This window comes from Chiloscyllium punctatum, chromosome 48, assembly GCF_047496795.1.
Source record: "Chiloscyllium punctatum isolate Juve2018m chromosome 48, sChiPun1.3, whole genome shotgun sequence".
Lineage (NCBI taxonomy): Eukaryota > Metazoa > Chordata > Chondrichthyes > Orectolobiformes > Hemiscylliidae > Chiloscyllium > Chiloscyllium punctatum.
Window position 1 is genome coordinate 42,273,088 of NC_092786.1, and position 27,083 is coordinate 42,300,170.

Consider the following 27,083-nt stretch of genomic DNA (forward strand, 5'->3'; position numbering starts at 1 on the left):
GGCCTCTTGACCCTTCACTGAAGCAGTTGGGAGATGAAGGCGTGATCTACAGCAGGATAAAAAAAATCTAAAGCTGTCACAGCTTTAATTAGTAACGATAGTAGGAGGACGAAGTGAAATCATTGGTGAGAGACAACAAAGGTATCCGATATAGTAATTTATTACCAGCCAGTGGGTTTTGCGCAATAGGTTGTTTACCCCTGCCGTGGTCAAAAAAAAACTAAAAGGCACTCTACCGCTTAACTGAGGATGGGAGCCCCACTGTTAGCAGAGGTGCACGGTGTTCAGATGATTGCCTTTGCCATTAGCTGGGTAATGCTGTTTTTCTTTCTATTGTAAACTGAACTCTGCCTGTGCATCAGCTGCAAAAATTGAGGGCTTTTTACGTTTCTCTTCGGCTGCCAATCACTGAGATTGCTGCCCTTCCCTCTGCTGCATTTGAGGATTCAATTCTGAATGTTCAAAACATCCCCAGCCCTGCCCACACCAAGGAAGAAAGGGCTTGTGTTTCCTTTTTTTTGTCGCAAACCACTGTTTTCATTCCACACTTGTCAGGAAGGAGGAGTTTTGTTTTGCCACTCAGTGAGGATGGAGCTTTTGTGACCCAAGTTGTATCTAATTCAAGGAAGACCCACAATGGAATAGTGGATCAGGTCGAGGTGTTTCTTGGGGAATATAAAGGTCTCGAGGTTTCTTTGCCAGTCCACTTCAAGACAAAAGCCAGAGAGAAATGTTTAATTTCCCAGGTACTGGTGGTTTGTTTTACCTTTAATCCCAGAGACAGTGCCTTACCAGTTCAGGGTCAGAAGATAGGACAGGATCAAACAGAATGCAGCAAACAGATTCTGTTAATGTAATTGAAAAGCAGAACTCGACAACATGAAAGGGCTTAAAGGCTGCTCATCACTCATGCAATAATGTGTATTTTGTTTTCTTTTTAAAAATTATTTCCTTGTTTATGCAGTAATCACTAGAAGCAGTTCAAGCTTGTAAATAAAAGGCAAGTAATCATGTGTAAATCACACACAAGAGCTTCTTTAGTAAAAGTAAGAAATTACGATACAGGGTTACACATAGAATTTACCCTATTGTCCAAGAAACAAAGGCAATATTGCAATTTTATAGTTGGGATATAAATGCATTCTGCTCAGCAATTGGTTTAAAGCACAAATTGGTGCTAACTGATCAGTCTAAGTTTCTATTAGTTTAGATCATATTTAAAAGAATGAAATTCATGTCAGAGGGACCCTAAAGTCAGCACTGTACATAGTTTGTATGTAAATTATAAATTTGTGAAACAGTTGTCGGAAACAGCCATATAAAAGTATTACAGGTTAATAGAATGATGACACCAACTTAGTTTTCATTTGTAACTGAGTTACCAAGTTTGCTTATCTATATTTGTGGGAAAAAATAGTTTAAACAATTTAGAAATAACCATAATGAAACCTGCCTACAGCTGTTAGTCACTGGAGGAGGGCAAGCATGACTCCGCCTGTATCTAACAAAGTGCATTTAATCGAGACTTAATTCTGAATGTTCTCTAATCAGGGTATCTTATAAATGTACATGGACATATAACCTGCCTTGCTGTATCTGTCTTACAGCTGCCAGTCAATTTTGTTGACTGCTGAAAATGTCTCTTAAACACAAATTGCTTCACAGGGACTTTTCTAAATGGCACAAAGCTACTCAGTGCCCAAAGTTTGCAATGGAAAAAAGCAACAGAAACATGATATTGTGGGGAGTGTAATCATGTAAATACTCACTCTGCTGGGATTTCTCCAAGATGCACTTGCTTTTCTCAACTTTTCAGTTTTATTGTTTAGTGAGTTGACAAAGAACTGTCAACCTTTACAATTTGGATGAGGCTTTTTTTTCTGCATTTAGTTCCTTTATACTTGGCAGCCTGAGGCACAGGCGACTAGAGAACCATCTGCTAAGAAAGGAGTGGAAGGGCAGGCCAAGTGTGACATCTGGCAGTGCTGGACTCCAGATCCCCTTGAGCTCAATAGAGGTCCATCCTCACGTATTGATTAAACCAATACTTTGGGTGTCCATATGGCTTGGGGAAAAACACCCAAGGGAAGGTTGCCCTTTCCTGAGATTGAGGGTGACCTCTTATAATGTCTGCATTCTTCTCGTGGACATCAAGGGCGGATAAAAAGCCAGGTTGTGAGGAACCTAGTCAAAGGCAACACATTTGTATGGTTCATAGCACCTATCCTCTGAGACGTTAAGGGTTGATAGGCCTTCTGAGGGCTGACTCTCAAATATCAGCCCCATTTCCCCATTGAATTTATCAGTCAGAGGAGAATAATTATCAGCTTTAATGGGGAGAAGAAGCTTCAGGTGGGTGGGAGGGAATGTCTGATCATGTTTGAGTGGAAGACAAATGATCTTGAATTAATCAGCATAAGCTACAAATAATTTGCATGCAAATCAAAGTGCTTGCTGCACGTAGTGAATTTACTATTTACAGATTTATACTGTTTTTATTAATAAAAAGCTAGACTTTTGTCTGCAAATTACAGGCAAATTCACTGTTATGGGTGATGTAAATTATGAAGTGTCTTGGGTACGGGAACAGTATGCCATTTGTCTTGGAGACTTGCAGAAAGTGCAATCAATTCGTAGTTTGCTGCTGTATCTGTCTGCATTACGAGAGAGAGGCGGGGAAAACTGTCCCAGTTCCAGGAAAGTATGCAGAACCTGCTCCTACTGCAGACGATGGGGGTGGATGTCACGGAGGACCTCAAGGAGGTGAAGGGCCAGCAAGACTCGCTCTTTGCCTCGGAGGCCTCCAAGATAATCTTCCGGTCCAGGGTCCGCTCGGTGGAGCAGGACGAGACGTGCTCACGTTTCTTCTTCCAGAAGGTGCACAAAGAGAGCTCCGTGCTCAGCAGCCTGAAGGAAGAAGATGGCTCGATAACGTCATCTCAGGCTGACATCATGAGGATCAGTAAATCCTTCTATGCCAGTCTGTATGACATGAAGCCGACCGACAGCGCGGCCTCCCAGTCGTTCCTGTCCTCTATCATGGAGGTCTTAGACGACGCTAGGTTGGAAGCTCAGAGCTAGAACGAAAAGAGTCGTTGTCTCTGGTTTGTTACCCGTGCCATGTGATAGCGAGTCGAGGAATAGGGAGAGAGAAGAGTTAAATGCGTGGCTACAGGGATGGTGCAGGAGGGAGGGATTCTGGTTTCTGGACAACTGGGGTTCTTTCTGGGGAAGGTGGGACCTCTATAAACAGGATGGTCTACACCTGAACCTGAGGGGCACCAGTATCCTTGGGGGGAGGTTTACTAGTGCTCTTTGGGAGGGTTTAAACTAACTCTGCAGGGGCATGGGAACCTGGACTGTAGCTTTAGGATACAGGACCTTGAGTGTAGGGAGGTTAGGAACATGGCATCGATCTCGAAGGAGGGTGCCTGTAAACAGGAAGGTGGCTTGAAGTGTGTATACTTCAATCCCAGAAGTATAAGAAATAAGGTAGGTGAGCTTGCAGCGTGGGTTGGTACCTGGGATTTCGATGTTGTGGCCATTACAGAGACGTGGGTAGAACAGGGACAGGAATGGCTGTTGCAGGTTCCAGGGTTTAAATGTTTTAGTAGGGTCAGAGATGGGGGTAAAAGAGGGGGAGGTGTGGCATTGCTTGTCAAGGATAGTATTACAGCAGTAGAAAGGGTGATGGAGGAAGACTTGACATCTGAGGTTGTGTGGGCGGAGGTTAGAAATAGGAAAGGTGAGGTCACCCTGTTAGGAGTTTTCTACAGGCCTCCTAATAGTCCGAGAGAAGTAGAGGAAAGTATTGCGAGGATGATTCAGGAGAAGAGTGAAAGTAGCAGGGTGGTTGTTATGGGGGACTTTAACTTCCCAGATATTGACTGGGAAAGCTACAGCTCGAGTTCGTTAGATGGGTTGGTGTTTGTCCAATGTGTGCAGGAGGGTTTCCTGACACAATATGTAGACAGGCCAACAAGAGGTGAGGCTATACTGGATTTGGTTCTAGGTAATGAACCAGGCCAGGTGTTAGACTTGGAGGTAGGTGAGCACTTCGGGGGCAGTGACCACAACTCGGTGACTTTTACTCTAGTGATGGAGAGGGATAAGTGTGCACTGCAGGGCAACAGTTATAGCTGGGGGCAGGGAAATTATGATGCGGTGAGGCGTGACTTAGGATGCGTGGATTGGAAAAATAGGCTTCAAGGGAAGAACACAAATGATATGTGGAGATTGTTCAAGGAACAGCTAATGGGTGTCCTTGATAAGTATGTACCAGTCAGGCAGGGAGTAAAGGGTCTTGTGAGGGAGCCGCGGTTTAATAAGGAATTGGAATCCCTTGTGAAAGGGAAGAGGGCGGCCTATGTAAAGATGAGGCGTGAAGATTCAGTTGGGGCGATTGAGAGTTATAAGGTAGCCAGGAAGGATCTAAAGAGAGAGCTAAGAGCAGCGAGAAGGGGACATGAAAAGTCCTTAGTTGGTAGGATTAGGGAAAACCCAAAGGCTTTCTATAGGTATGTCAGGAATAAAAGGATGACTAGGGTAGGTATCGGTCCAGTCAAGGATAGTAGTGGGAAGTTGTGTGTGGAGGCGGAGGAGATTGGTGAGACACTAAATCAATACTTTTCGTCAGTATTCACTTAGGAACAGGACACTGTTGCTGATGTGAATATTGAGTCACAAGTGATTAGAATGGATGGCCTTGAGGTACGTAGGGAAGAGGTCTGGGGAATACTGGAAAGGATGAAAATAGATAAGTCCCCTGGGCCTGATGGCATTTATCCTAGGATCCTCTGGGAAGCTAGGGAGGAGATAGCGGAGCCATTGGCCTTGATTTTTATGTCGTCGTTGTCTACGGGAATAGTGCCAGAAGACTGGAGGATAGTGAATGTGGTCCCCTTGTTCAAGAAGGGGAGCAGGGATAGCCCGAGTAACTATAGGCCAGTGAGTCTCACTTCTGTTGTGGGCAAAGTCTTAGAGAGAATTGTAAGGGATAGGATTTATGAACATCTGGATAGGAATAATGTGATCAAGGATAGTCAGCATGGTTTTGTGAAGGGCAGGTCGTGCCTCACAAACCTTATTGAATTCTTTGAGAAGGTGACCAAGGAAGTGGACGAGGGTAAAGCAGTAGATGTGGTGTATATGGATTTTAGCAAGGCGTTCGATAAGGTACCCCATGGCAGGCTAATGCAAAAACTACGGAGGTATGGCATTGAGGGTGCATTAGAGGTTTGGATTAGGAATTGGCTGGCTGGAAGGAAACAGAGGGTAGTAGTTGATGGTATAGGTTCATCTTGGAGCGCAGTTACTAGCGGTGTTCCACAGGGATCTGTTTTGGGTCCATTGCTATTTGTCATTTTTATAAATGACCTGGAGGAGGGGCTTGAAGGCTGGGTGAGCAAGTTTGCGGATGACACGAAAGTCGGTGGAGTTGTGGACAGCGAAGAAGGATGTGGCAGGTTACAGAGCGATATAGATAAGTTGCAGAGCTGGGCAGTAAGGTGGCAAATGGAATTCAATGTAGCTAAGTGTGAAGTCATTCACTTTGGTAGGAGTAACAAGAAGATGGATTACTGGGCTAATGGTAGACTACTTGGTAGTGTGGATGAGCAGAGGGATCTTGGTGTCCATGTACACAGATCTTTGAAAGTTGCCACCCAGGTAAATAGTGCTGTGAAGAAGGCATATGGTGTACTGGGCTTTATTGGTAGAGGAATTGAGTTCCGGAGTCCTGAGGTCATGTTGCAGTTGTATAAGACTCTGGTGCGGCCTCATCTGGAGTATTGTGTGCAGTTTTGGTCGCCATACTATAGGAAGGATGTGGAGGCATTGGAACGAGTGCAGAGGAGGTTTACCAGGATGTTGCCTGGCATGGTAGGAAGATCGTATAAGGAAAGGCTGAGGCACTTGCGGCTTTTCTCATTGGAGAAAAGAAGGTTTAGGGGAGATTTGATAGAGGTGTACAAGATGATTAGGGGTTTAGATAGGGTTGACAGTGAGAACCTTTTTCCGCGTATGGAGTCAGCTGTTACTAGGGGACACAGCTTTAAATTAAGGGGTGGTAGGTATAGCACAGATGTTAGGGGTAGATTTTTTACTCAACGGGTTGTGAGTTCATGGAATGCCCTGCCAGTATCAGTGGTGGACTCTCCCTCTTTATGGTCATTTAAGCGGGCATTGGATAAGCATATGGAGGTTATTGGGCTAGTGTAGGTTAGGTAGGCTTCGGTCGGCGCAACATCAAGGGCCGAAGGGCCTGTACTGCGCTGTATTTTTCTATGTTCTAGAACACATGAGAGACTGGACCAGCTGCTATCTCTGGACAAGCTGACCAAGGCCCTCGAGTTCTTCGAAAATAATAAAACTCCCGGAAGCGACGGCTTACCGGTCGAGCTCTATTCCGCTCTGTGGAACTTGATTGGCCAGGATCTGATGGAGGTCTATGTCAGTATGCTTTGGGCAGGTACCATGAGTGAATCCATGAGGAAAGGCATCATCATCATCATCCTCATCTATAAGCGGAAGGGGGAGAGGGAGGAACTCAAAAATTGGAGACCAATCTCACTGTTGAATGTGGATTACAAAATTCTGTCAAAGGTAATCGCCAACCGGGTCAGGTCTGCTCTGGGGTCGGTGATTCACCCTGACCATACCTGTGTTGTGCCGGGCAGGAAGATCGCTGAGAGTCTCGCACTCCTCAGGGATACGATCGCCTACGTGCAGGACAGAGGGTTGGACACCTGCCTGATCAGCCTGGACCAGGAAAAAGCCTTTGACAGGATATCATTCAGGTATATGAGAGATGTTCTCTCCAAAATGGGCTTTGGGGAGGGAATCTGCAATTGGATCAGATTGCTCTACACCAATATTGTCAGTGCAGTCTCAATCAATGGGTGGGAATCAGATAGCTTCCCAGTTAGATCTGGAGTCAGGCAGGGATGCCCCCTCTCACCCGCCTTGTTTATGTGTTGCATAGAGCCATTTGCCGAATCCATCAGGAAGGATGCGAGCCTGAGAGGGGTGACTATTCCTGGCAGCGGGGGCGTGCAGGTTAAGGCCTCCCTGTACATGGATGACATCGCCGTATTCTGCTCGGATCTGCTGTCCGTGTGCAGACTCATGTGCATATGTGACCAGTTCAAATGGGCCTCGGGGGCCAAGGTAAACCGAGGCAAGAGCGAGGCCATGCTCTTTGGGAACTGGGCCGACCAATCCTCGATCCCCTTCACCGTCAGGACCGACGACCTGAAGGTGCTGGGTATTTGGTACGGGGGTGGGGGGGGGGGGGGGTGCTGGGGCGTGCGCCAAGTCTTGGGAGGAGCGTATCAGTAAAGTGAGGCAGAAACTGGGCAGATGGAAGCTATGGTCGCTCTCCATCGTGGGAAAAAAACTGGCACTGTCATTACTATTATACATGGCACCGGTCTGGCCTATTCCCAGAACCTGTGCCACTGCAGTCACCCGGGCCATCTTCCAGTTTCTATGGAGGTCAAAGATGGACCGGGTCCGAAGGGACTCGCTGTACGAAGATCTGGGCAACAGGGGAAAAGATGCACCCAATACCACCCTCACCCTGATGGCCACCTTTGTGTGTGGCTGCATCAAGCTGTGCGTGGATCCCCAGCACGCAAACACCAAGTGTCACTACGTACTGAGGTTCTACCTGTCCCCAGTGTTGTGAAGGATGGGCCTGGCCTCGCTGCCGCGGAACGCTCCGAGTAGTTGGACAGTTCCGTATCACCTGTCCTTCGTGGAGAAGTTTATGAAGAAAAACACCTTTGACCACAAGTCCATCAGGAAGTGGTCAGCATGTAGTGTCCTTGAGACCCTTCGGGAAAAGGAGAGGGCGGATCCTGTCGAGCGGTTCCCTGAGCAGACTGTCAAAGCCATTTGGCAGAATGCCTCATCGCCAGAACTTTCCAACAAGCACCAAGACATGGCTTGGCTGGTGGTGCGAAGGGCTCTGCCTGTGAGATCCTTTATGCACGCCCGGACTCTCTGCCGCACCGCACGCTGCCCTCGAAGCGGCTGCGGGGGGGAGGAGACTTTCACACACCTCCTTCTGGAATGTGCCTACACAGAAGACGTCTGGAGAGGAATGCAGTGGTGTTCGTCGAGGTTCGTCCCGAGCAGCGCCGTGACCGCGGGACTCCGTGCTCTACAGCCTGTTCCCTGGGACGCACACAGAGACGAACATCAACTGTGCCTGGAGGATCATCAACTCGGTGAAAGACGCTCTCTGGGTGGTCTGAACCCTGTTGATCTTCCAGTTGAAGGAGTTGACCCTGACTGAGTGTTGCAGACTGGCACATTCCAAGGACCAGGACTACGTGTTGAGGGACGCGCTGAAGCTTGGGGCAGCTGCCGCCAAGGCGCGGTGGGGAAAGACCACCGTGTAACATCTGCCTGCCTAAAGAAGAACAGGGGGCCCACCCAGTCATTTGGGCTCTGCTGACACCTCAGCTAAAAATGTAATCGTACAGACCTGTAAATAGGAATGATTACTCTGTTTTCGGTATGCAAACAAATGGAATGTTTACATATGTATGGCATGTCCAGTTGTACAGATCATCAAAGTATTTTATAAATAAAGTATATTTTTGAAATAAAAAAAAGTCTGCATTACGAGACAATAGACACGAGCTCCTCCATCTCCATGAGAGCTAAGACTCTTGAAATGTTGGCAACTTTTCTAAGATGTACATCTATAACTCGAGCACTTAATACAGCATACATTCATTAAGACAAACGAGTCATGTACAGTACCACTGGGAATAAATTAATCTTATTTTATCTGCGGTGTACATTTCAAAATCACAAATCAGTTCCAAAAGTTCCTGGAAATGTTTCCCTCAGTGTAGCTGTTGTCACATTTTCAGAATGTAGCGATGTTAGTGTAGTTGTTATTGAAGGTTGGCATTTATTCTTATTCTTTGGATGTTGAGATGCAGCAGGACCCAATTTGCATGCCTGCTTGAACCAGTCTTTCTGCTCCACAAAAAAGCCTAGTGGTCCATGTATGTGTTTGCTATTCTGCATCTTTTTGGAACAAAGTTTAGTGTAATCTTGAAAACAACATCCAGCAAAGTAGATCTACTAATGCCATTTCATTTGCAAAGATAATTAAGAGCAGTTTTTTATTTGCAATTAAATTAACTGCTGTGAGTCTGTCACTCTGAGGCCCAAATCCAATGTTATCCTTGGCAGTTTGATTTAAGTACCGCAAAGTGGAACAATGGAAGAAAATGCATATTTGCTTCGTATTTGCGTAATTGGAACTAGAATATCCTGCTTTGATTCATAATCAAATAGTCTCAAGAAACACCTGACTGCATAACGAGCCTTTTGACAGTAGCTTCACAGTTACTGTATTATCGTCAGTGAGCAGGGCTCCAGAATGGAAAGCACATCTCACAAGAGCCTTGCTGCATTGCCTGCCTTGGAAACACACACTGCTGAGGAGGTTCTGGCTAGTAAATTATAAATCTGAGAGTGCAGTCAAGTATGTCCATAATCTTAAATCATTAAAGGAGGCTTTGCAGTTATATTATTAAATGTCCAGAATATGGAACTAATCATCAGAGTTTGTATATCTTGCTTAAGATTACATTGTAGCTTAATTCATAGTGTATTTCCTCTCTGGTTTCTGTTGGGACTCAGATCTGACATTTTAACATTGGTGTGCTACTTTATCAATTTGAATGTGACCGATAATTGTGTAAACCAAGTAGGTGGTTAGTGAACATGAGCTTATCTTTAATATTCTGATATGTATTACTTTATTTTTACTGACATTAAATTCATCAATCCACTTAGAAAAAAATGCACGAAGCCGAACAAACACACCTGCGTGTCAACAGAACTGTTACATTGTTAGCGAAAGTGCTATTCCCGGGACTGTTCTTAACTCTCATGATAATAATTCCAGCCTTCCATAATTCGGATGGTCTCTGGCCTCTAGATGTAGTCCTTTTCCATTTACTGCTACCTCATGTTTTCCGTTGCCAAGCTAAGCCAAGCTAGCTAATTTGCCATTAATTCCACATGCCTCACTTGTGGAGCTTTATTAAATACAGCTTAAATATTTAAGTGAATTATGTCTGCTGGATAGCGCTGATCTTTTAACTGAATTATCTCTTCAATGAGCTCCCAATTTGCGACAGATAAACAACGCCTGAGTTTGTCAAACAAATGTTGGTGATGCACTTGAGCTGCTGCACTGCGCCGGCATTAAAGGAACAGATCTTTTATTTTGCTTCAGTCCTTAATGAATATCAAGTTCATGTCCATGATCTTCTAGACCTTGTGTTTACCTCTGCACTTACAGGGCTCCTAAAATACTAACCAAGGCCTTTTCATCCAGCTCCTTTATTTCTGTAGGAATCCTCACTTACAGATCAACTGCGAGTTCCTGTGATTCTAAAAGGTTTATCCCTAGTGATTCATGATTCTGATCTCAATATTAATACAAATGTGTGTGGGAATTTGACCCATCTTTTCCATTTGGAAAAAATGTTTGGTTTTCCCATAATTGCACCCAGTGAGTAAAGTTATTGCCTTTACCACTCTACCCAGAGTTTAATTCCATCTTGTATGCAGGAAGAGCTCTTGACATCGCCTTTGATTAGTTTGAATCTGTGTGCTGTCCAACTACCATGACTCTGATCACAATGTTCTCTAGCTACCTTTTCTTAGCTATTGTCTTCCATATGTCACTATCCAGTCATCTGCTTGAGGGCTGAAGTTTCTCCTAATTCTATCATATTCTTGGATTCTAGAAATAATTCTTATTGTTCATCTCAGAGTAAAATCCCTATCTTGAATCTCAATGGACCAGTTTGCTTCAAGCCTCTGAATCAAGTTGTTTTGCAAGTTGGAAACAGTAGGAATCCAATTAATGCCAACAGCACCCCATTCAATACTTTCTGCACACTGGCGTGACTCTTAACAATTGCTCCTTGCCCCCTGTCCTTCAGTGAGTACCATCTCAACTCCCACATTATCATAGGGAACCAGCACCTCTTTAAGGTTAAGTTGTATCGCTTCAAGCAGAATTTTATTAAATATTTCTGTGGAGGTCAGTTGGCATGGTAGATTGTTCCACAGTTCTGCTATTATGCCAAGGGCATTAGCTTCTGACACTGGGAGTGGCATATGGTCCTGACTGTAACTTGGGGGCGAAATAACTCCACAAAGGCCAATATCCCATCATCAGGTCATCCTTTATTTACACATGCACAGCACATGACCCTAACCCAGATAGTACAGAGCTGGCTCCAAAAGTGAACAGAATCTGTGGCTCTCCTGTTTACATCTGTCTACCAGGGGCCCCTGATTGGACCAGATTAATAGCCCCAATCAGGGAACTCATATTCTATGAGATTCGCCTAACTGACCTCATTCCAATTACGACAGGGGTTGGGTTGAATTTCCCAGTGACCCGCCTGATGAAATGGGAATAAATGAAATTCATGACCATTTTCCTTGGGTAGACTTCTTTTGGGATGGAACAGAAAGCATTATGAACAGACATGTTACATCAGTAACCTCCAGTTCTCAATGGCAAGTATTCTATTTACCAGGAAGAAAGACTTGCCTTTATGTAACCCCTTTGTGTAGGACTGCTACCTATTGAGCTGTGTCTGACAGTATACAGTATGATGATCTCAGCTGGTCCCTGGATTTACATTTCATTGTGGGCTGTTGGCATTGTACTTGATGGCATAGTAGCCAAACTGGAATAAAAGCAAGGATGTGTTGGCCGAGAGTTGGGATGGCATCAGTATCATCTTGTCGGGATCTACCACAAGCCCAGACTCCTGGGATAGATTGAGCAGCAGTGTCTGAGCAGGGAGGAGTGGTGCTGCACTCAGTTACAATTAAGATTGATTCCTTCCAAATGGAGGCGTGTGCAGTGCTATCTGCTGCCTATAGGTACATTGAAGGGAGGACTGCTGCTTTATTCAGAAGGGCTAACGATCTCATCATTTTCTCCCTGACCAAAGCAAGCATGGCTGTGAACAATGCAATTCCATTCCATTGTTGTCTTTCTACAAGGGCAGGGGATGATTATGCTGATGTAGTATGTGTTTTACAGTTCATATTGATACACCCTACATGAGTGGAAAGGGATTCTATTCGTAATCGATTTTTATCCAGCAACCGCAGGCCGATGTAGAACACAAATAAGTGAAGGACTCGGGAGGTAGCAGGATAATTGTGGAGCATGTTTTTGGCAACTTGAAGCTGCTCTTCAGGCACTCCAATCAATTGGAGGCATCAAACACATGCTCACTAACACCAAGGTCCTCATTATTGAAGAACGGTATTGGATTTGAAATGTTAATGCTGTTTTCTCATAACAAATGCTGCCAGGCCTGCTGAGTTTCTCCAGCAATTTCTGTTTTTCAGTGGCTTCATCACGACGATGAGCTGGCTCAGCTACAGAGTCATTTTATCCAAAGCTGCCTGACCAACGCCTGGGGAGGAGCAGCAGAACAATTGAGAATCAAGGTCATAGTCAATTGCAGACAGTGACAAGACAAAAGTTCTGATTCAGGCTGGGCGATCCTCATGCAAGATCCATTCAGCTAAACTCCTGAGCTGCCCCTTTAACGAATTCTACTGGCATCCTGTTCCACACACTCTTTTTGTAATATGTTGAGATTTTAGATTTAGAGTCATAGAGATCTGTAGCATTGAAACAAACCTTTTGGTCGAACCCGTCCATGCTGCCAGCTATCCGAAATTAATTTGTCACGTGTATTCAAGTACAGTGAACAAGAGTACAGTTAAGAGTGTATGATGTCACCACACAGGATGTCATCTTAGCTACAAAGTACCTCAGTACAAAATCGTTGTGACAGAAGTAGAAAAATAAAGAAATAAGTTTAGAAGTTCAGCAGTACAGCCCGCTTAGTATAAAAGTAGGAAAATAAAGAAATAAACTTGGAAAAAGTCAAACATTTACAGACCTTCCTTAAGCCATGGGCCCACAGATGCTCCAAGATAGGCTTTCCCTGAGGGAGTTCACTGTCCCTGTGCTAGGAATAGTCATAGAGATGTACAGCATAGAAACAGACCTTTCGGTCCAACCCGTCCATGCCAACCAGATATCCCAACCCAATCTAGTCCCATCTGCCAGCACCTGGCCTATATCCATCCAAACTCTTTCTATTCATACACCCATCCAGATGACTTTTAAATACTGCAAGTGTACCAGCCTCCACCACTTCCTCTGTCAGCTCATTCCATACACGCAGGAAAAAGTTGCCCCTTAGGTCTCTGTTATATCTTTCCCCCCTCACCCTAAACCTATGCCCTCTAGTTCTGGACTCCCCGACCCCAGGGAAAAGACCTTGTCTATTTATCCTATCCATGCCCCTCATGATTTTATAAACCTCTATAAGGTCACCCCTCATCCGCCGACGCTATAGGGAAAACAGCCCCAGCCTGTTCATCCTCCAATCCTGGCAACATCCTTGTAAATCTTTTCTGAACTCTTTCAAGTTTCATAATCTCTTTCCGATAGGAAGGAGACTGGAATTGCACGCAATATTCCAACAGTGGCCTAAGCAATGGCCTGTACAGCCGCAACATGACCTCCCAACTCCTGTACTCATTACTCTGACCAATAAAGGAAAGCAAACCAAACACCTCTTCATTATCCTATCTTCCTGCAACTCCACTTTCAAGGAGCCATGAACCTGCACTCCAAGGTCTCTTTGTTCAGCAACATTCCCTAGGACCTTATCATTAAGTATGTAATTCCTGCTAAGATTTACTTATTCCACACTGGGCTAAGACCCACCCGTACTCACCAGCCACCTTCGCTGCCAACCTCCATCTGGCATACCGCTTGCAAGGCTTCTGCCCACGCCACCGGTTCCACCATCCTTCACATCATCCTCAATGTCCATTCCTCCTCTTCAAAACTGATCGGGTTATTATTGAGAGATTGTTTCTGCTGCACAGGAAATCTCCTAAAAGGAGACAAAGTTTCAAGATAAAGATCCAATTATTTAGGGCTGAGAAGTAGAGAAATTACTTCACTCAAAGGGTGGAGCATGTTTGGAGCTTTCAACTCAAGAGGGTTGTGGATGTTCCATCATTGAAAGCATTCAGAATAGGATGGACAGATGTTTGGTTTTTCTGGGTGATCTGGTTTAATTTATTCTTGGCATGAGAGCAGCAGTGGCAAACCAATAAGCGTTGCCAACTTCGAACTGATCTGAGGGCATCTAAAGTTAATCACCTTGTGTGGACTGGTGTCACATGTATGTCTGCCAGGTAGAGGTGGAAGGTGGAATGAGATCTATTCATTGAGTATTTCCTCGTGCAAACCACAGATAAGCAGATTTATTGAAATCAATTTCATAACTTGCTGCAGCAGGGTTGGAACTTACCACCTCTGAGTTGCTAGCCTAATTCAAAAGACACTAAGTTGCCCTTTCATCTTCTAGAACGTATGAAATGGCATCACACGATGACAAATTTACTGTGCTCACTACAATAACTTACCCATTGGAGCAATGGGGATGAGATTGAATATTGGTTGCTTTATTGAGCTCCGTCTTTGATTATATATTTGTGGTGGTCTCTGTGATTGGGATCACAGTGTCTTGTGGAACACTTTGTAAACTCCTCGGGGACTGCTATTGCTGCAGCAACACCCTCCTGATTAGAATCATAGAATGCCCACAGTGTGCATACGGCCCATTGAGTCCACAACACTCCTCTAAACAGCATCCCACCCAGACTCAACTCCATCGCTGTAACCCTGCATTTCCTATGGCTAATCCATCTAGCTCGCACATCCCTGGACACTATGGGCAATTTAGCATGGCCAATCCTCTAACTTGCACATCTTTGGACCATGGGAGGAAATCGGAGGACTTGAAGGGAACCCACGCAGACATGGGGAGAATGTGCAAACTTCACAGACAGTCACCCGAGGGTGGAATTGAACCCGGGTCCCTGGTGCCATGAAACAGCGGTGCTAACCACTGAGCCACCATGCTGCCCTAGACCCTCTCATGGAGTTGCTGCTCCGCCTTCAAGTCTTGCCGATGTTGTTATTCCTTCAACAGGAACAGACAGCTCAGTAGCTGCTACCTCAGAAATGTTGACTTCTGAATGGGCAACTGGCTCGGTTCCTGCCAATATGATTCGAGGGCTGGTTAATCCTTCACTAGTTGTTAGGTCTCTGATTTTGGCAACAGGAATCTGCTCACTAACAGATGGAACAGGTTCCTCAGAAGTCAGAACGCTGCCAGACTCTGAGATGAGGGGAATCCTCATGTGCTTCCTCCGTGAATAGAAGAGGTAGTGGAGAAAAGGGACTCAGTATAATTGTGGGAATCGAGGGGTATGCAGAGCGAATAGGGAGGTGGTGTTGAGGTCTAAGATCAACCATGAAGGTATTGAATGTTGAGGCAGGCTGATGGACCGAATAGGCTACGCATGCTTCTATTTCTTATGATCTTGGGCAGACAGTTTATTGAATGAATTGATTTAAATATTAATGACACTGCTGTCTATTGTGGCCTGTTATTTTTGTTTGTCAGTGAATGAGTGTAAGACAACCAGTGGAACGCCGTAGCCCCTGCCCTAGCCCTGAAACCTGGGATACTGAGGACTGTAAACGATGAACAAAGCAAAGTGAAATGATTCAATGATACTTTAATCACATTGCATCAGTCAGTGATCTTTTTGGGCAAAAGAATTCTTTTTTTAAACTGTGGGGGTAGCTACCCATCCAATGTCCTGTCAAGGTTTGAGTTCACACGTCGAATGCTTCATTGCAGTTTTAAAGCGCCTTGACAAGACCACTCCTGGAGTATCGAGAGCAGTTTTGGTCTCCCTACTTAAGAAAGGATATACTTGCCCATCGGCAAAAGTGAGGATTGTAGATGCTGCAGATTAGAGTTGAGAGTGTGGTGCTGGAAAAGCAGAGGTCAGGCAGCATCCGAGGAGCAGGAGAATTGACGTTCCTCATAGTCGAGGTTCACTAAGCTTATACTGGGCATGACAGGACTGTTGTAAGAGGCTTTACTGGGCCTGTATTCACTAGAGTTTGGAAGAATGAGAGTGGATTTGATTGAACTGTATAAAAAGACAACAGATTAGATGCAGGGAGATGTTTTCCCTGGTTGGAGAGTTGAAAAACAGGGTTCACTGTCTCAGGATCCGGGATAGACCATTCCGAGCTGAGATGAGGAAATATTGATTTACTTGAAGGTTAGTGACCCTGTGGAATTCTCTACCACTGAAGGCTGGGGAGGCCAAATCACTGAATATAATACAGAAAGAGTTATGTTTTTAGATTTTAAAGGTACCAAAGATGTATCCTGGGCATATGGCATTGAGTCATAGATTCAGACGACATAGAAACAGACCCTTCAGCCCACCATGTCTGTGCCGACCTATAAACACCAAAGTACACTAATCCCATTTACTTGCACTTAGTCCATAGTCTCTTGTGCCCTGGCATTTTCAGTTCTCATCCAGATGCTTCTTTAATGTCGTACAAGTACCTGCCTCCACTACCCAAATCAATTAGTCAGACAGGATCTTCCTCGAACAAATCTGTGCTACCTCTGTCAATCCTGTCTTTCCAAGTATTGATTAATCCTGTTCTTCAGCACCTTTTTCAATATTTTACACTGACATTGGATTTACTGGTTTGTGTTTCCCTAACCTTTCCCTGCTGCCCTTGTTGAACAGAGGAACCACATTAGCTATCCTCTAGTCATCTGGCACTTCACCTGTGGCCAGCAAAGTGTTAAGTATCTCCACAAGGGCCCCAGCAATCTCTTCCCTTCCTTGCCTCCCAGAGCAGCCTAGGATACATCTCATCAGTCCCTGGGGATAAATGTACCTGGATGCTCACTAAACCATCAAAAGTTTCTTCCCTATTTATCTTAATGTGTTCTAGAACCTCACTGTCCCAACTGACATCCCTGGCTCCAGTGTTTTTCTCTTTTGTGAATACAGTTAAGAAGTATTCATTTCAGACCTCACCCATGTCCACTGGCTCCATGCACAGGTTGCCTCTTTGCACTCTAGTAGGTCCCAATCTTACGTTTAATATTCTTATAAAAAGCTTTGGGGTTTTCCTCGATCTCACCTGCCCCTCTGTGCCAACTGTCTACCTTTGAAAGGCCTTCCCTTTTTCAATGCACTGTGCCTGACATACGGCTTCCTTGTTTTTCCTTATCCAACTCTTTAACATCCAGGATTGTCATCGAGAGATTACTGCATGACTTAAGCAGCGAGCAATAATTGTTTATGCAGTTCTTCAGTAATGTGCTGTCCTCGCCCTTCACTCTTAGAGAGACACACTGGCCCTGAATTCTCACTATGTTACTTTTAAAAGACTGACACCTTTGAAATGTAAACTTACCTGTGAGTAGCTACTCCCAGTCTATGTTTACCAAATCCTGTCTAATGAGATTAAAATTGGCCTTCTCCAAATTTAGACACTTCATTTCTGCACTTTCCTTAACTTTTAGAGTTATGGCCATTATCCCCAAAATGCTTACCCACTGAAACTTCAACCACCTGACCAGCATCGTTCCTTAGAATTAAGTTTAGCACTACTCCATCTATGATGATGATCCTAATAGGACTAATTATGTCATGTCTCAAAAAGCTCTCCAGGATGAACTTAAAAAATTCCACCCTGTCTAATCCTTTCACATCAATGCGTTCCCAGTTACTGTGAGCAAAGTTGAAATCCTCTACAACTATAACCCTATTTCTCTCACACCTTTCCGTGATTTGCCCACGTATCTGCTATTTGATTTCCCTCTGATTATTGGGATATCTGTGGAATGATCCAAGCAAGGTAATCGCCACTTTTGGTTACTATTGTTGAGGTAGAAGATTAAACATGCTCATATTGAATGGCAGAGCAGGCTAAAAGGGCCGAATGGCCTACTTCTGCTCCTAGTGGGCGGCACGGTGGCACAGTGGTTAGCTCTGCTGCCTCACAGCGCCAGAGACCTGGGTTCAATTCCCGCTTCAGGCGACTGACTGTGTGGAGTTTGCACATTCTCCCCGTGTCTGCATGGGTTTCCTCCGGGTGCTCCGGTTTCCTCCCACAGTCAGAAAGATGTGCAGGGCAGGTGAATTGGCCATGCTCAATTGTCCGTAGTGTTAGGTAAGGGGTAGATGTAGGGGTATGGGTGGGTTGCGCTTCGGCGGGGCGGTGTGGACTTGTTGGGCCGAAGGGCCTGTTTCCACACTGTAAGTAATCTAGTCTCTAATCTGTTTACATTAACTGGTATGATCCAAAAATCAAACATTACTCTTCCAATTTATTTCCCTTTCCCCTTCCCCCTTTTTTCTCATGGAATGTTTTGCGCCTATTGGGTGTTTTTGTGCCAGCATTGGTTGCCTGTAGTCTGGCAGGTGCTATCAAGATGAGGTGAGCAAACTTAGTGACAAATAGCCCTGAGGCTTGACCTCTTGACCATTAAATTGGAAATTGGACTGATGAACCATCAGAGGCCAATAATATATTTTTTTTTCCTGGTTTGCATTATAGTAACCTCTCCTCAAATGTTCTTCTGATCATCTTCAAGTCTATACTCTCAGTACTTTTCAAAGGTGTAAAATGCCTTCATTTTGATGGCATTTTGTTTTTGATGGCATTTTGTTTTCAATGGCATCTGTAGGTTCAGTGAATTGCAGTTTTATTTAAATATTCAATCCTGGAAGAATAAAATTGAGCATTTGTTGTACTCATTTTAAGTTAATAGTTTGGTCTTTTAAGCCACAAGATTTGTTCTCATGTGTTTTGAACAATGGTGTTTTACGTAAATTTCTGAAAGTCGTCTCTCTGAGCATTAGGAATTGGCATTTTGCCATAGGCAAGCCAAGAGTGCCAATATTTAGTGGCGATAATGAACGACCAAATTGCATAACCAAGGCAAACATTTTCATCGAAACAATACTGCATGACTGTAGCAGCGGTCATGAAGTAAGCCCTGCTGGATTCAGGCTTTCCAATGTGTTTCTACTGCACAGGTTCATTAGTGACGTTTTCGAGCAACAGACTGTGGTTAATTGTGACCTGAGCACAATGGTAATGTCTTTACAAGCGGTGGCTCACACAAGGTCAGTCATCGGAGGAAGCTGCTGGCTATTGTTTCAGCCTGGCTGGAGGGAAGGTGTGTGCATATGTTGAAAAGCTGAAGGCAGAGCATATTGCAGAACAGCATCTGTGCTGATTGTTAGCTTCCAGGATGTGATCACAAAGAGGATAAGCGTGGCTTAAAACGTGTAAAAAAAAACACATGCTACAGAGTATGAATGAGTTGACAATAAAAGTATGTCGTTTTTAATGTGTTTGTATGACATTCCTGTGCTGGCTGCATTAACTCAATATACCTTGGTTAAAATAACAGACAAATAATCACTGATGAATTTCCCAAATGTTCCAGTGTTACACTTGCTAGCACTTATTTCTACCCATCTTTTTATAATGAGTTTTTTTTTCTCTTTCCTATGTTTGAACACCCTTGGAAAGCTGTAACTTCTTGCCAGAGTACACTTCTATAGGTTGTCTCACTCAAGTAGCTACTATTAACCCTTGATGTTGAGTGTCTGCGCATCATTCAGCTGCAAGTAACATCAGAGGTGAAAACGACCCTATCTTCATACGACATCTATATGCATGCATTTTTGGCAGAGGCTGCTGGGTAGAAATTGGGAGAGAAGCTTTGGATGATTATCTAATATTCTTGGCCCTGCAATGAAGTCTTTGTTTTGTATCTGTTTAGTAATGTGTAAGCCAGCAATCTGTGAATATTGTAACATTCAGGAAACAGGACAGTTTCCAGAGGACTGTTCCATTTAGCTGTTACAAAATAACAGTTACATGCAATACCACTTAGAATCAAGAGCAGGGCCTGTAAGACTTTAAATAGGTCTTTCAGTGAATTTTAAGCTTTACTCAACAGTCAATTCTGAGGAATTGAACAAAAACAGTCAGAGGAAAAGGTCTCGATGTTTAGACTGCTGGTCAGTTAGGAGCAGGGAGACAAGGCCCCATCCAAAAAAGGTGCTGCTGTAGCAGTCCCCATTCAGTTCAGAGTCAGCAAACGTCCAGGGGCAATGAAAAGACCTGGGAGTTATGAAACACAGAAGAAGTGATGCACAGTTAATAGCTCAATGTAGTTAACCGTGAGAGAGAAGGAAGCCCACAAGCAATATTTGTGCTGGGCAGCTGAGCAAGATAAGAGCTTAGAGAAACATTGAGTAGAAGCAACTTAGCGAAGTGAGCTGTCAGTGGACAAGCTGAAGTCATGCCTTTCAGTCGGTGCTGGAGTGCAGTTTCCAGAATCCATGGGAGTGCACTCCTAATTGGAAAAGTGGACTCTGTGGACATGAGCAATTATTGAGGCAGAGTCGAAAAGTGTGGCACTGGAAAAGCACAGCATCCAAGGAGCAGGAGAGTCAATGTATCGGGCATAAGCTCTTCATCAGGAAAGTCCATAATGGAATTGCTTTTGAGTAAATTCCAAAGTTGGGTCAGCACGAGCGAAGAATTGGAAGCTCTTGGAATGTTTCAATGAAATTTGGCAACACACATGATCACTAACATCTGGGAGGTGGAGATTGCTGTGACACCTGTAGGATCTGTCTTGATTTTATATGATATTTAATGCACTTTGTGGAGTGATTGACCACAGTGTGTTTTGTTACTTCAAATTAATTCTGGATGTCAGAATTGAAGTTATGTATAGATGTATATATGTAGTGGATCTGTGGCCTCCTGCAGATAGATCATAGTATCATAGAATCCCTACACTGTGGAAACAGGTCAGTCGGCCCATCAAGTTCAAACTGAGCCTACGAAGATCCACTCCCCCACCCTTTCCCTGGAATTCCCACATTTTCCATGGCTAATCCACCTAGCCTACACATCCCTGAACACTGGCAATTTAGCATGGCCAGTTCACCTGACCTGCACATCTTTGGACTGTGGGAGGAAACCAGAGCACCCAGACGAAGCAGGGAGAATGTGCAAACTTCACAGTCGCAGTCTAGCTGATAAATGTCTCGTCGATCGCAGAGTCTCTGACAATTGATCTCACCATCGTTTTGCATTTCCCCCATTGCACGCACGTCCATCATTGTGCCACTTCTGGAAGCTGTGCAGCTAAAGAAACGTCCATGCTCTTCACAGGCCTTGCCAGCTTGTGGGCGTGTGTTTCAGTTTGGTCCAGATGGACTGTCATCAGCAGGCTAAATAACGTTTTGTGGTAGCAGTATGAGCAAATGAGTAAGAAATATACTAGGAACTGAAATATGAAACCAGTGTATTACAGTACAAGAAACACAAGAGGTGATTTAGCCTTTCATGTCCATCCGGACTCTCTGCAGCCCACTCCTTTTCTGTGTACACGTAGTTTTTGTTCTTCAGCTGCAAAAGGTCTATGCAGGCCGAAGAACATTTACAAGGAAGGTTGCCACGCCCACATCCAATATCTGAGCTACACAAGCGGTCTAGAGCCCAAAAACAAATTGTGACCACAAGCGTATCAGAGTTGGGAAGTCATGTTGAGGTAGTGCAGAACATTGGTGAGGCCTCTTCTGGAATGCTGTGTCCAGTTCTGGTCACCCTGTTATAGGGAGGATTTTATTAAGCTGGAGAGGATTCAGCATGTTGCCAGGAATGGAGGGTTTGATTTGATTTAGAAGAAAAGGCTGGGACATTTTTCATTGGAGCAAAGGAGATTGAGAGGCGATATTATAGAAGTTTATAAAATCATGAGGGGGATAGACAGAATTAATGGTTGGTGTCTTTTCACTAGGATAAGTGATTTCAAGATTTGGGGGCATATTTTTAAAGTGAGGGGAGGAAGGTTGCAAAAGGACACGAGAGGCAACCTTTTTACACAGAGGGTGGAATGAACGTTGTGCAGAAGTGGTCGATGTGGGCAGAATTACAATGTTTAGAACACCCTTAGATAAGTACACGAATGGGAAAGGTTTGGATGACATGGGCCAGGAGCAGGTAGCCGGGACTAGGTTAGTTTAGGATTATGTTCAGCATGAACTAGTTTGGACCAAAGGGTCTGTTTCCGTGCTGCATGACTCTATAAGTGACCTCTTGTGCCTCCAAACTTGAAAGCAGCCTGCTACATTTGGGATACTCCAGGGTGCCGATCCAGAGGGTTTGCCTGCAGCGTGACCAACGGCAGAGTGACAACACAGACTACAAAATGATGCTGTAATGATGAGTGATAAAGCTGGATCATCAAAAACAAAACCAAAAATGCACAGAGTTCCACGCTGAATAGGAAAATGAATGTCTGGTCATAATTGTAAAAAATAAGAGCATTTGTTTTGTACATCACCAAACTTACATGGATTGGTAAAAGGGGGGAATTTGGAACAATATCACACAGTGATGCAGAGTAAATCCAACGATGGTCTTCCCTTGAACAGCGTGCTTCAGATTAGGACAGGTGATGAGTTAAGGCTGTTTTGAAAATTGAACGTAATTATTTTCTAAACCAGCAGCAAAAGGTAAGGCCTGTTTGAAGAATAATTGTGAATTTGCCATCTCCTGGCAAAACACTTGAAATCATTATCGGATGGCAAAGTAATTAAAGAAGCAACGACTGGTCGCTCACGGTGGCACAGTGGTTAGCACTGCTGTCTCACAGCGCCAGAGACCTGGGTTCAATTCTCGCCTCAGGCGATTGACTGTGTGGGGTTTGCACATTCTCCCCGTGTCTGCGTGGGTTTCCTCCGGGTGCTCCGGTTTCCTCCCACAGTCTAAAGATGTGCAGGTCAGGTGATTTGGCCATGCTGAATTGCCCGTAGTGTTAGGTAAGGGGTAAATGTAGGGGTATGGATGGGTTGCGCTTCAGCGGGTCAGTGTGGACTTGTTGGGCCGAAGGGCCTGTTTCCACACTGTAATGTAATCTAATCTAAACTTTAAAAACAAAAGAGAAATAATAACGGCAATACAGATATGTCACTCGGTGCCTCCATTGTAGCCTGACGCGTGAAATCTTTGTCCGAAGATTTCTTTCATCAACTACAGCAGAACCTTGAGGTTTGTGAATGCTCCTCCCTGCAGTTAGATGAATCCATTCATGTGACTGGCACAGTCTAGCTGTTGGATTTTGTGTGCATGGTTTTGAAGGACATAGCAATCAAAGAGAATCTCACTCTTTTGCCCCTTAAAGAGAGAACAAGGAGTAATGATATCTACAGGAAAATACTGCAAACTACCAAAAAAGAGGCACATGCATGAGGGAAAAGGCATTCTAATCAGGAAACTGGTTTCCAAAAGAATTGGTAGCCCATATTTGGACCAAGCATCTCTGGTGAACTATGTTACATTTTGTAGAAATGATCTTGACTTCTCTCCGTTATCAATACTGTTATATAATCCATCAGAAAGTATTAGCAAGTAAAGTTATGGACTTGTCCCATGTAATGAGACTTGTTGTTAATATTGTACATTTGATTGGAGTTAGAGGCCTTCAGCAATATTTAAATCCTTACTTGACAAAGCTGATGCTGGCTACAGTGAACTAATCCACCGTGCTCATGTGCTGTGCTTAGGTTGAGGGAAGACCCTGCAAAGATTTTGAGATATGATGCCGGAGATTTGTATTTCCCTTAAATCAAAGAATGAAGTATGCAGAGAGCTGTTAGACAGTGCTTGTTTGGGTTGTCTTTGGGTTCCTTACAGACATAGCATCGAAACTGAATGTCAACTGCAGAGAAAGCATAGAGACTTAGCAACTTTGGATCAGTGCTGTGATTGCAATAAAACTTAAAAGGGGGTCTGTAGTCCTCCCAATTGAGAAATAATGACACTACAACACTTCCTATATCTGGAGAAAACAGTAGAAATCTACAAAAGTTTAGGAAAAGTGGTTCCACACAATAAACGTTTGTGCACACTTGAGGAAGATAGCAGAGGAATTCAATAAGCAATTTTCAGGAATTAGTTATGATGGAGCAACTTACCCAGTTTGTCTCTAATTCCTTCAAGTAGAAATTGGTGTGATGGCTACCAGATTCCATCAGCTGTTTGATTTACAAACAATGGAGATAATTGGTGTCCAAAGTGATATTGAGCTTTTTGGAGATTAATATTTTGAGACTTGTAAACAGAGAAAAGCAGACACTACTACCATCCTGTGTTTTTAAAGTGAAAGGTTACTTTAGCTCCACATTCCTCTGTGAGACAGTGTTCAACCCACTGAAGATAATCCACTCCACGCATTGCATCCACCTCTCAGATACCCATTTGGTGGACTACATATGGCCAGCAGATTCAAACTACAACCCAGACTTCAGGACGCAGGCAGATAATGTGCAGAGGTAGTTGTCACAATGAGACTTGGGGTGAACCGCTGACAAAATGAATGTTTATATCTATTTGGTTTTAGATCTGTATGGCACTAAAAATAAGACATTTATTGTGTATTTTCTTCAGATCCTGAGTTGCACTTAAATTCAAAAAGTGATCTTGCGCTTATAAAGATTGGAGAGCACTGTTAGTGGATTGTATTACTATTCTAACTTAGTATAGTAAGGTGTATTGTTTTTCTAAAATTGTGGAATCTTGTGTCTTTATTCTTTTAGTAAGAAGCTGGATCTCATATGTTGACTACTTTATAAATAAAGGTTATTGGTCCCTAGATAAACCATAACATAAATTGGATGATCAGGTCTGGGATCATGACAACCTCACAAGAATAGAAACATTGCAGTACTCTGGCTGAAACTAATTCATTGCAGATTGTAGAACACTTCAGGTTATCAAAGAAGCTTATTTAGTTTGTTTTTAACATATTTCATAAACCTAGAGTGACATCAACATACTTTGTGACAGTCTATTGCGTCATAATTTCCCTCTGTCTCTTTTAAGCGTCAGGATTTACTTGTAATCATCATTTCATCATTGTTAATCATTGTTTTTGCTTTTAAATTGCAGTCTGCATTTCTGGAACCAACTCTGCAGCCATTCACGGTGCTGCCTGTGAAGACAAATTGGAGTGATAGCACCATCCACGTTTTACTATTTGATGTCAGTGCCATTTGCGAACAGCTGTTCTCACATCAAGAGAAAGAGCCAAAGTTACAGAATACCATCCCAAACCATGAAACGTTAAAGAGACTAGCTAACATTGATGGCAAAAAACCACCAATATCCTTAAAAAGAAATAAAGCAACATCGTCTCCATGTCAGGCAAATGGTTTAGTTAAAGATTTAGTCCATGACCATTTATTTTATAGCGAAAGCATCACAAATGGACTTGCGCGGGAAAGTGCTGCAATTAGCAAACAGAAATCTAAACTCAAGGGTATGAAAAGGGTTACACCGTCAACAGTAAAAAGAATGGATGTTAATACAGCCAGAGACACAGCCAAGTTACTCATTTCTTGCCTGTTTCCATGGGGTGTGGATAGAGATCTGGATGAACTCTGCACAAAGCATCTGGGCATGTCTGAGCCTTGCTGTCCAGTGTCCTTTGGCCTTTTGTCACAAGACGATCACTTGTCTCTCCTTTTGCCGGGATGGTATCAGCTCAATTGGGAGGGGACAAAGGATTATGTATTCTGCAGCAAGATATCAAATAAAGTTGTGGAACTTGCAAAACAGGTCTCAAACATTACCCAGCTCTGCACTGTCTCTGTGGAGGAGATCCTGAATGATGAAGCAGATGGAAACTTTCAGTTAGAAATGACATCCTATTTGCTATCTGTCATCTTGTTGGTCAACGTACAGATGAGAATGTCTTTTCTGTCCAAGAGGAACGAAACACATAATACCATGAGGTAAGGACAATAGAGTTCAGTCACAATACAACAAAAAATGGGATTACATCCAAGTCCTCACCAATATTAAAGCTTTTTGATATAGAATATTTACAACACTCCTGCTAACAGATGAGATCTTGATTAGAAAATGCCTTTTAATCACCTTTTGCTAATTAATTTTGGTATTTGATTATTGTTATGGATATCAATGCGACTTTAATTAACAGTCAGTGGGGATATTACCATAGAAGAGAACTTCAGCAATGAATAGAGTTCACAGAGCAGAATGTTTTTTAAGATAAAAGAAATTTAAAACAGTTTCAATAAATGTAGCATTCTATTCAATGTGTGTTGTGGGCTAAATCTTCAATTGTTCATGAGTAAAATTGCAAATCTTCCAAACAGACTTAATTCTCAGAAGACCAGTGCCTTTTATTCAACCTCTCAGATTTTTGTTTTTCTTTCAAATGGCAGTGAGTCATAAATAACATTTCTGACAAAGGACTGCATGGCTCTTAATGCATGAAGTCTGCTCTTACTAAATGTAATAGCAACCTCGTTAAAAATGTAATGTCCTTAATGGCTTCACCAAAATTTGTATTACTTTCAAAACTCAATTGGCTTTCCTATGACATAATTTTATAAATAGTCCGTAAATACTATAAAATATATCGTTATTGTAACTCCATCCAGGGTTGCAGTAGTGGCTCAGTAGTTAGTACTGCTGCCTCGCAGCACCAGGGACCCAGGTTTGACTCTACCCTTGGGTGACTGTGTGGAGTTTGCACATTCTCCCCATGTCTGCATGGGTTTCTTCCGAGTGCTCTGGCTTCCATCCACAGTCCAAAGTTGTACATGATAGGTGGACTGGCCATGCTGAATTGGATTAGATTACCTACAGTGTGGAAGCAGGTCCTTCGGCCCAACAAGTCTACACCAACCCTCTGAAGAGTAACCCATCCAGACTCATTTCCCTACATTGACCGTGACTAATGCACCTAATACTGCGGGAAATTTAGCATGGCTAATTCACCTAACCTGCACATCTTTTGGACAGAGGGAGGTAACTGGAGCACGCGGAGGAAACTCACGCAGACACGGGGAGAATGTGCAAACTCCACACAGACAGTTGCCCAAGACCTGGAATCGAACCTGGGTCCCTGGCGCTGTGAGGCAGCAGTACAAACCACTGACCACCGTGCTGCTCTATTGTCCATAGTATCCAGGAATGGACAGGCTAGATGGATGAGCCATGGAAAAAATGCAGGATTATA

General features: G+C 43.7%; 1 protein-coding gene across 1 annotated transcript in view; it reads left to right on the forward strand.

The window, feature by feature from the left end:
• The window catches only part of LOC140468936 (WD repeat-containing protein 72-like), a 300,146-nt gene that overhangs the window by 145,483 nt on the left and 127,580 nt on the right, over positions 1-27,083 (forward strand). Inside the window, exon 15 of the mRNA XM_072565060.1 lies at positions 24,983-25,827. Within this exon, the coding sequence (XP_072421161.1) occupies positions 24,983-25,827 (845 nt within the window). The remainder of the gene's footprint in view (positions 1-24,982; positions 25,828-27,083) is intronic.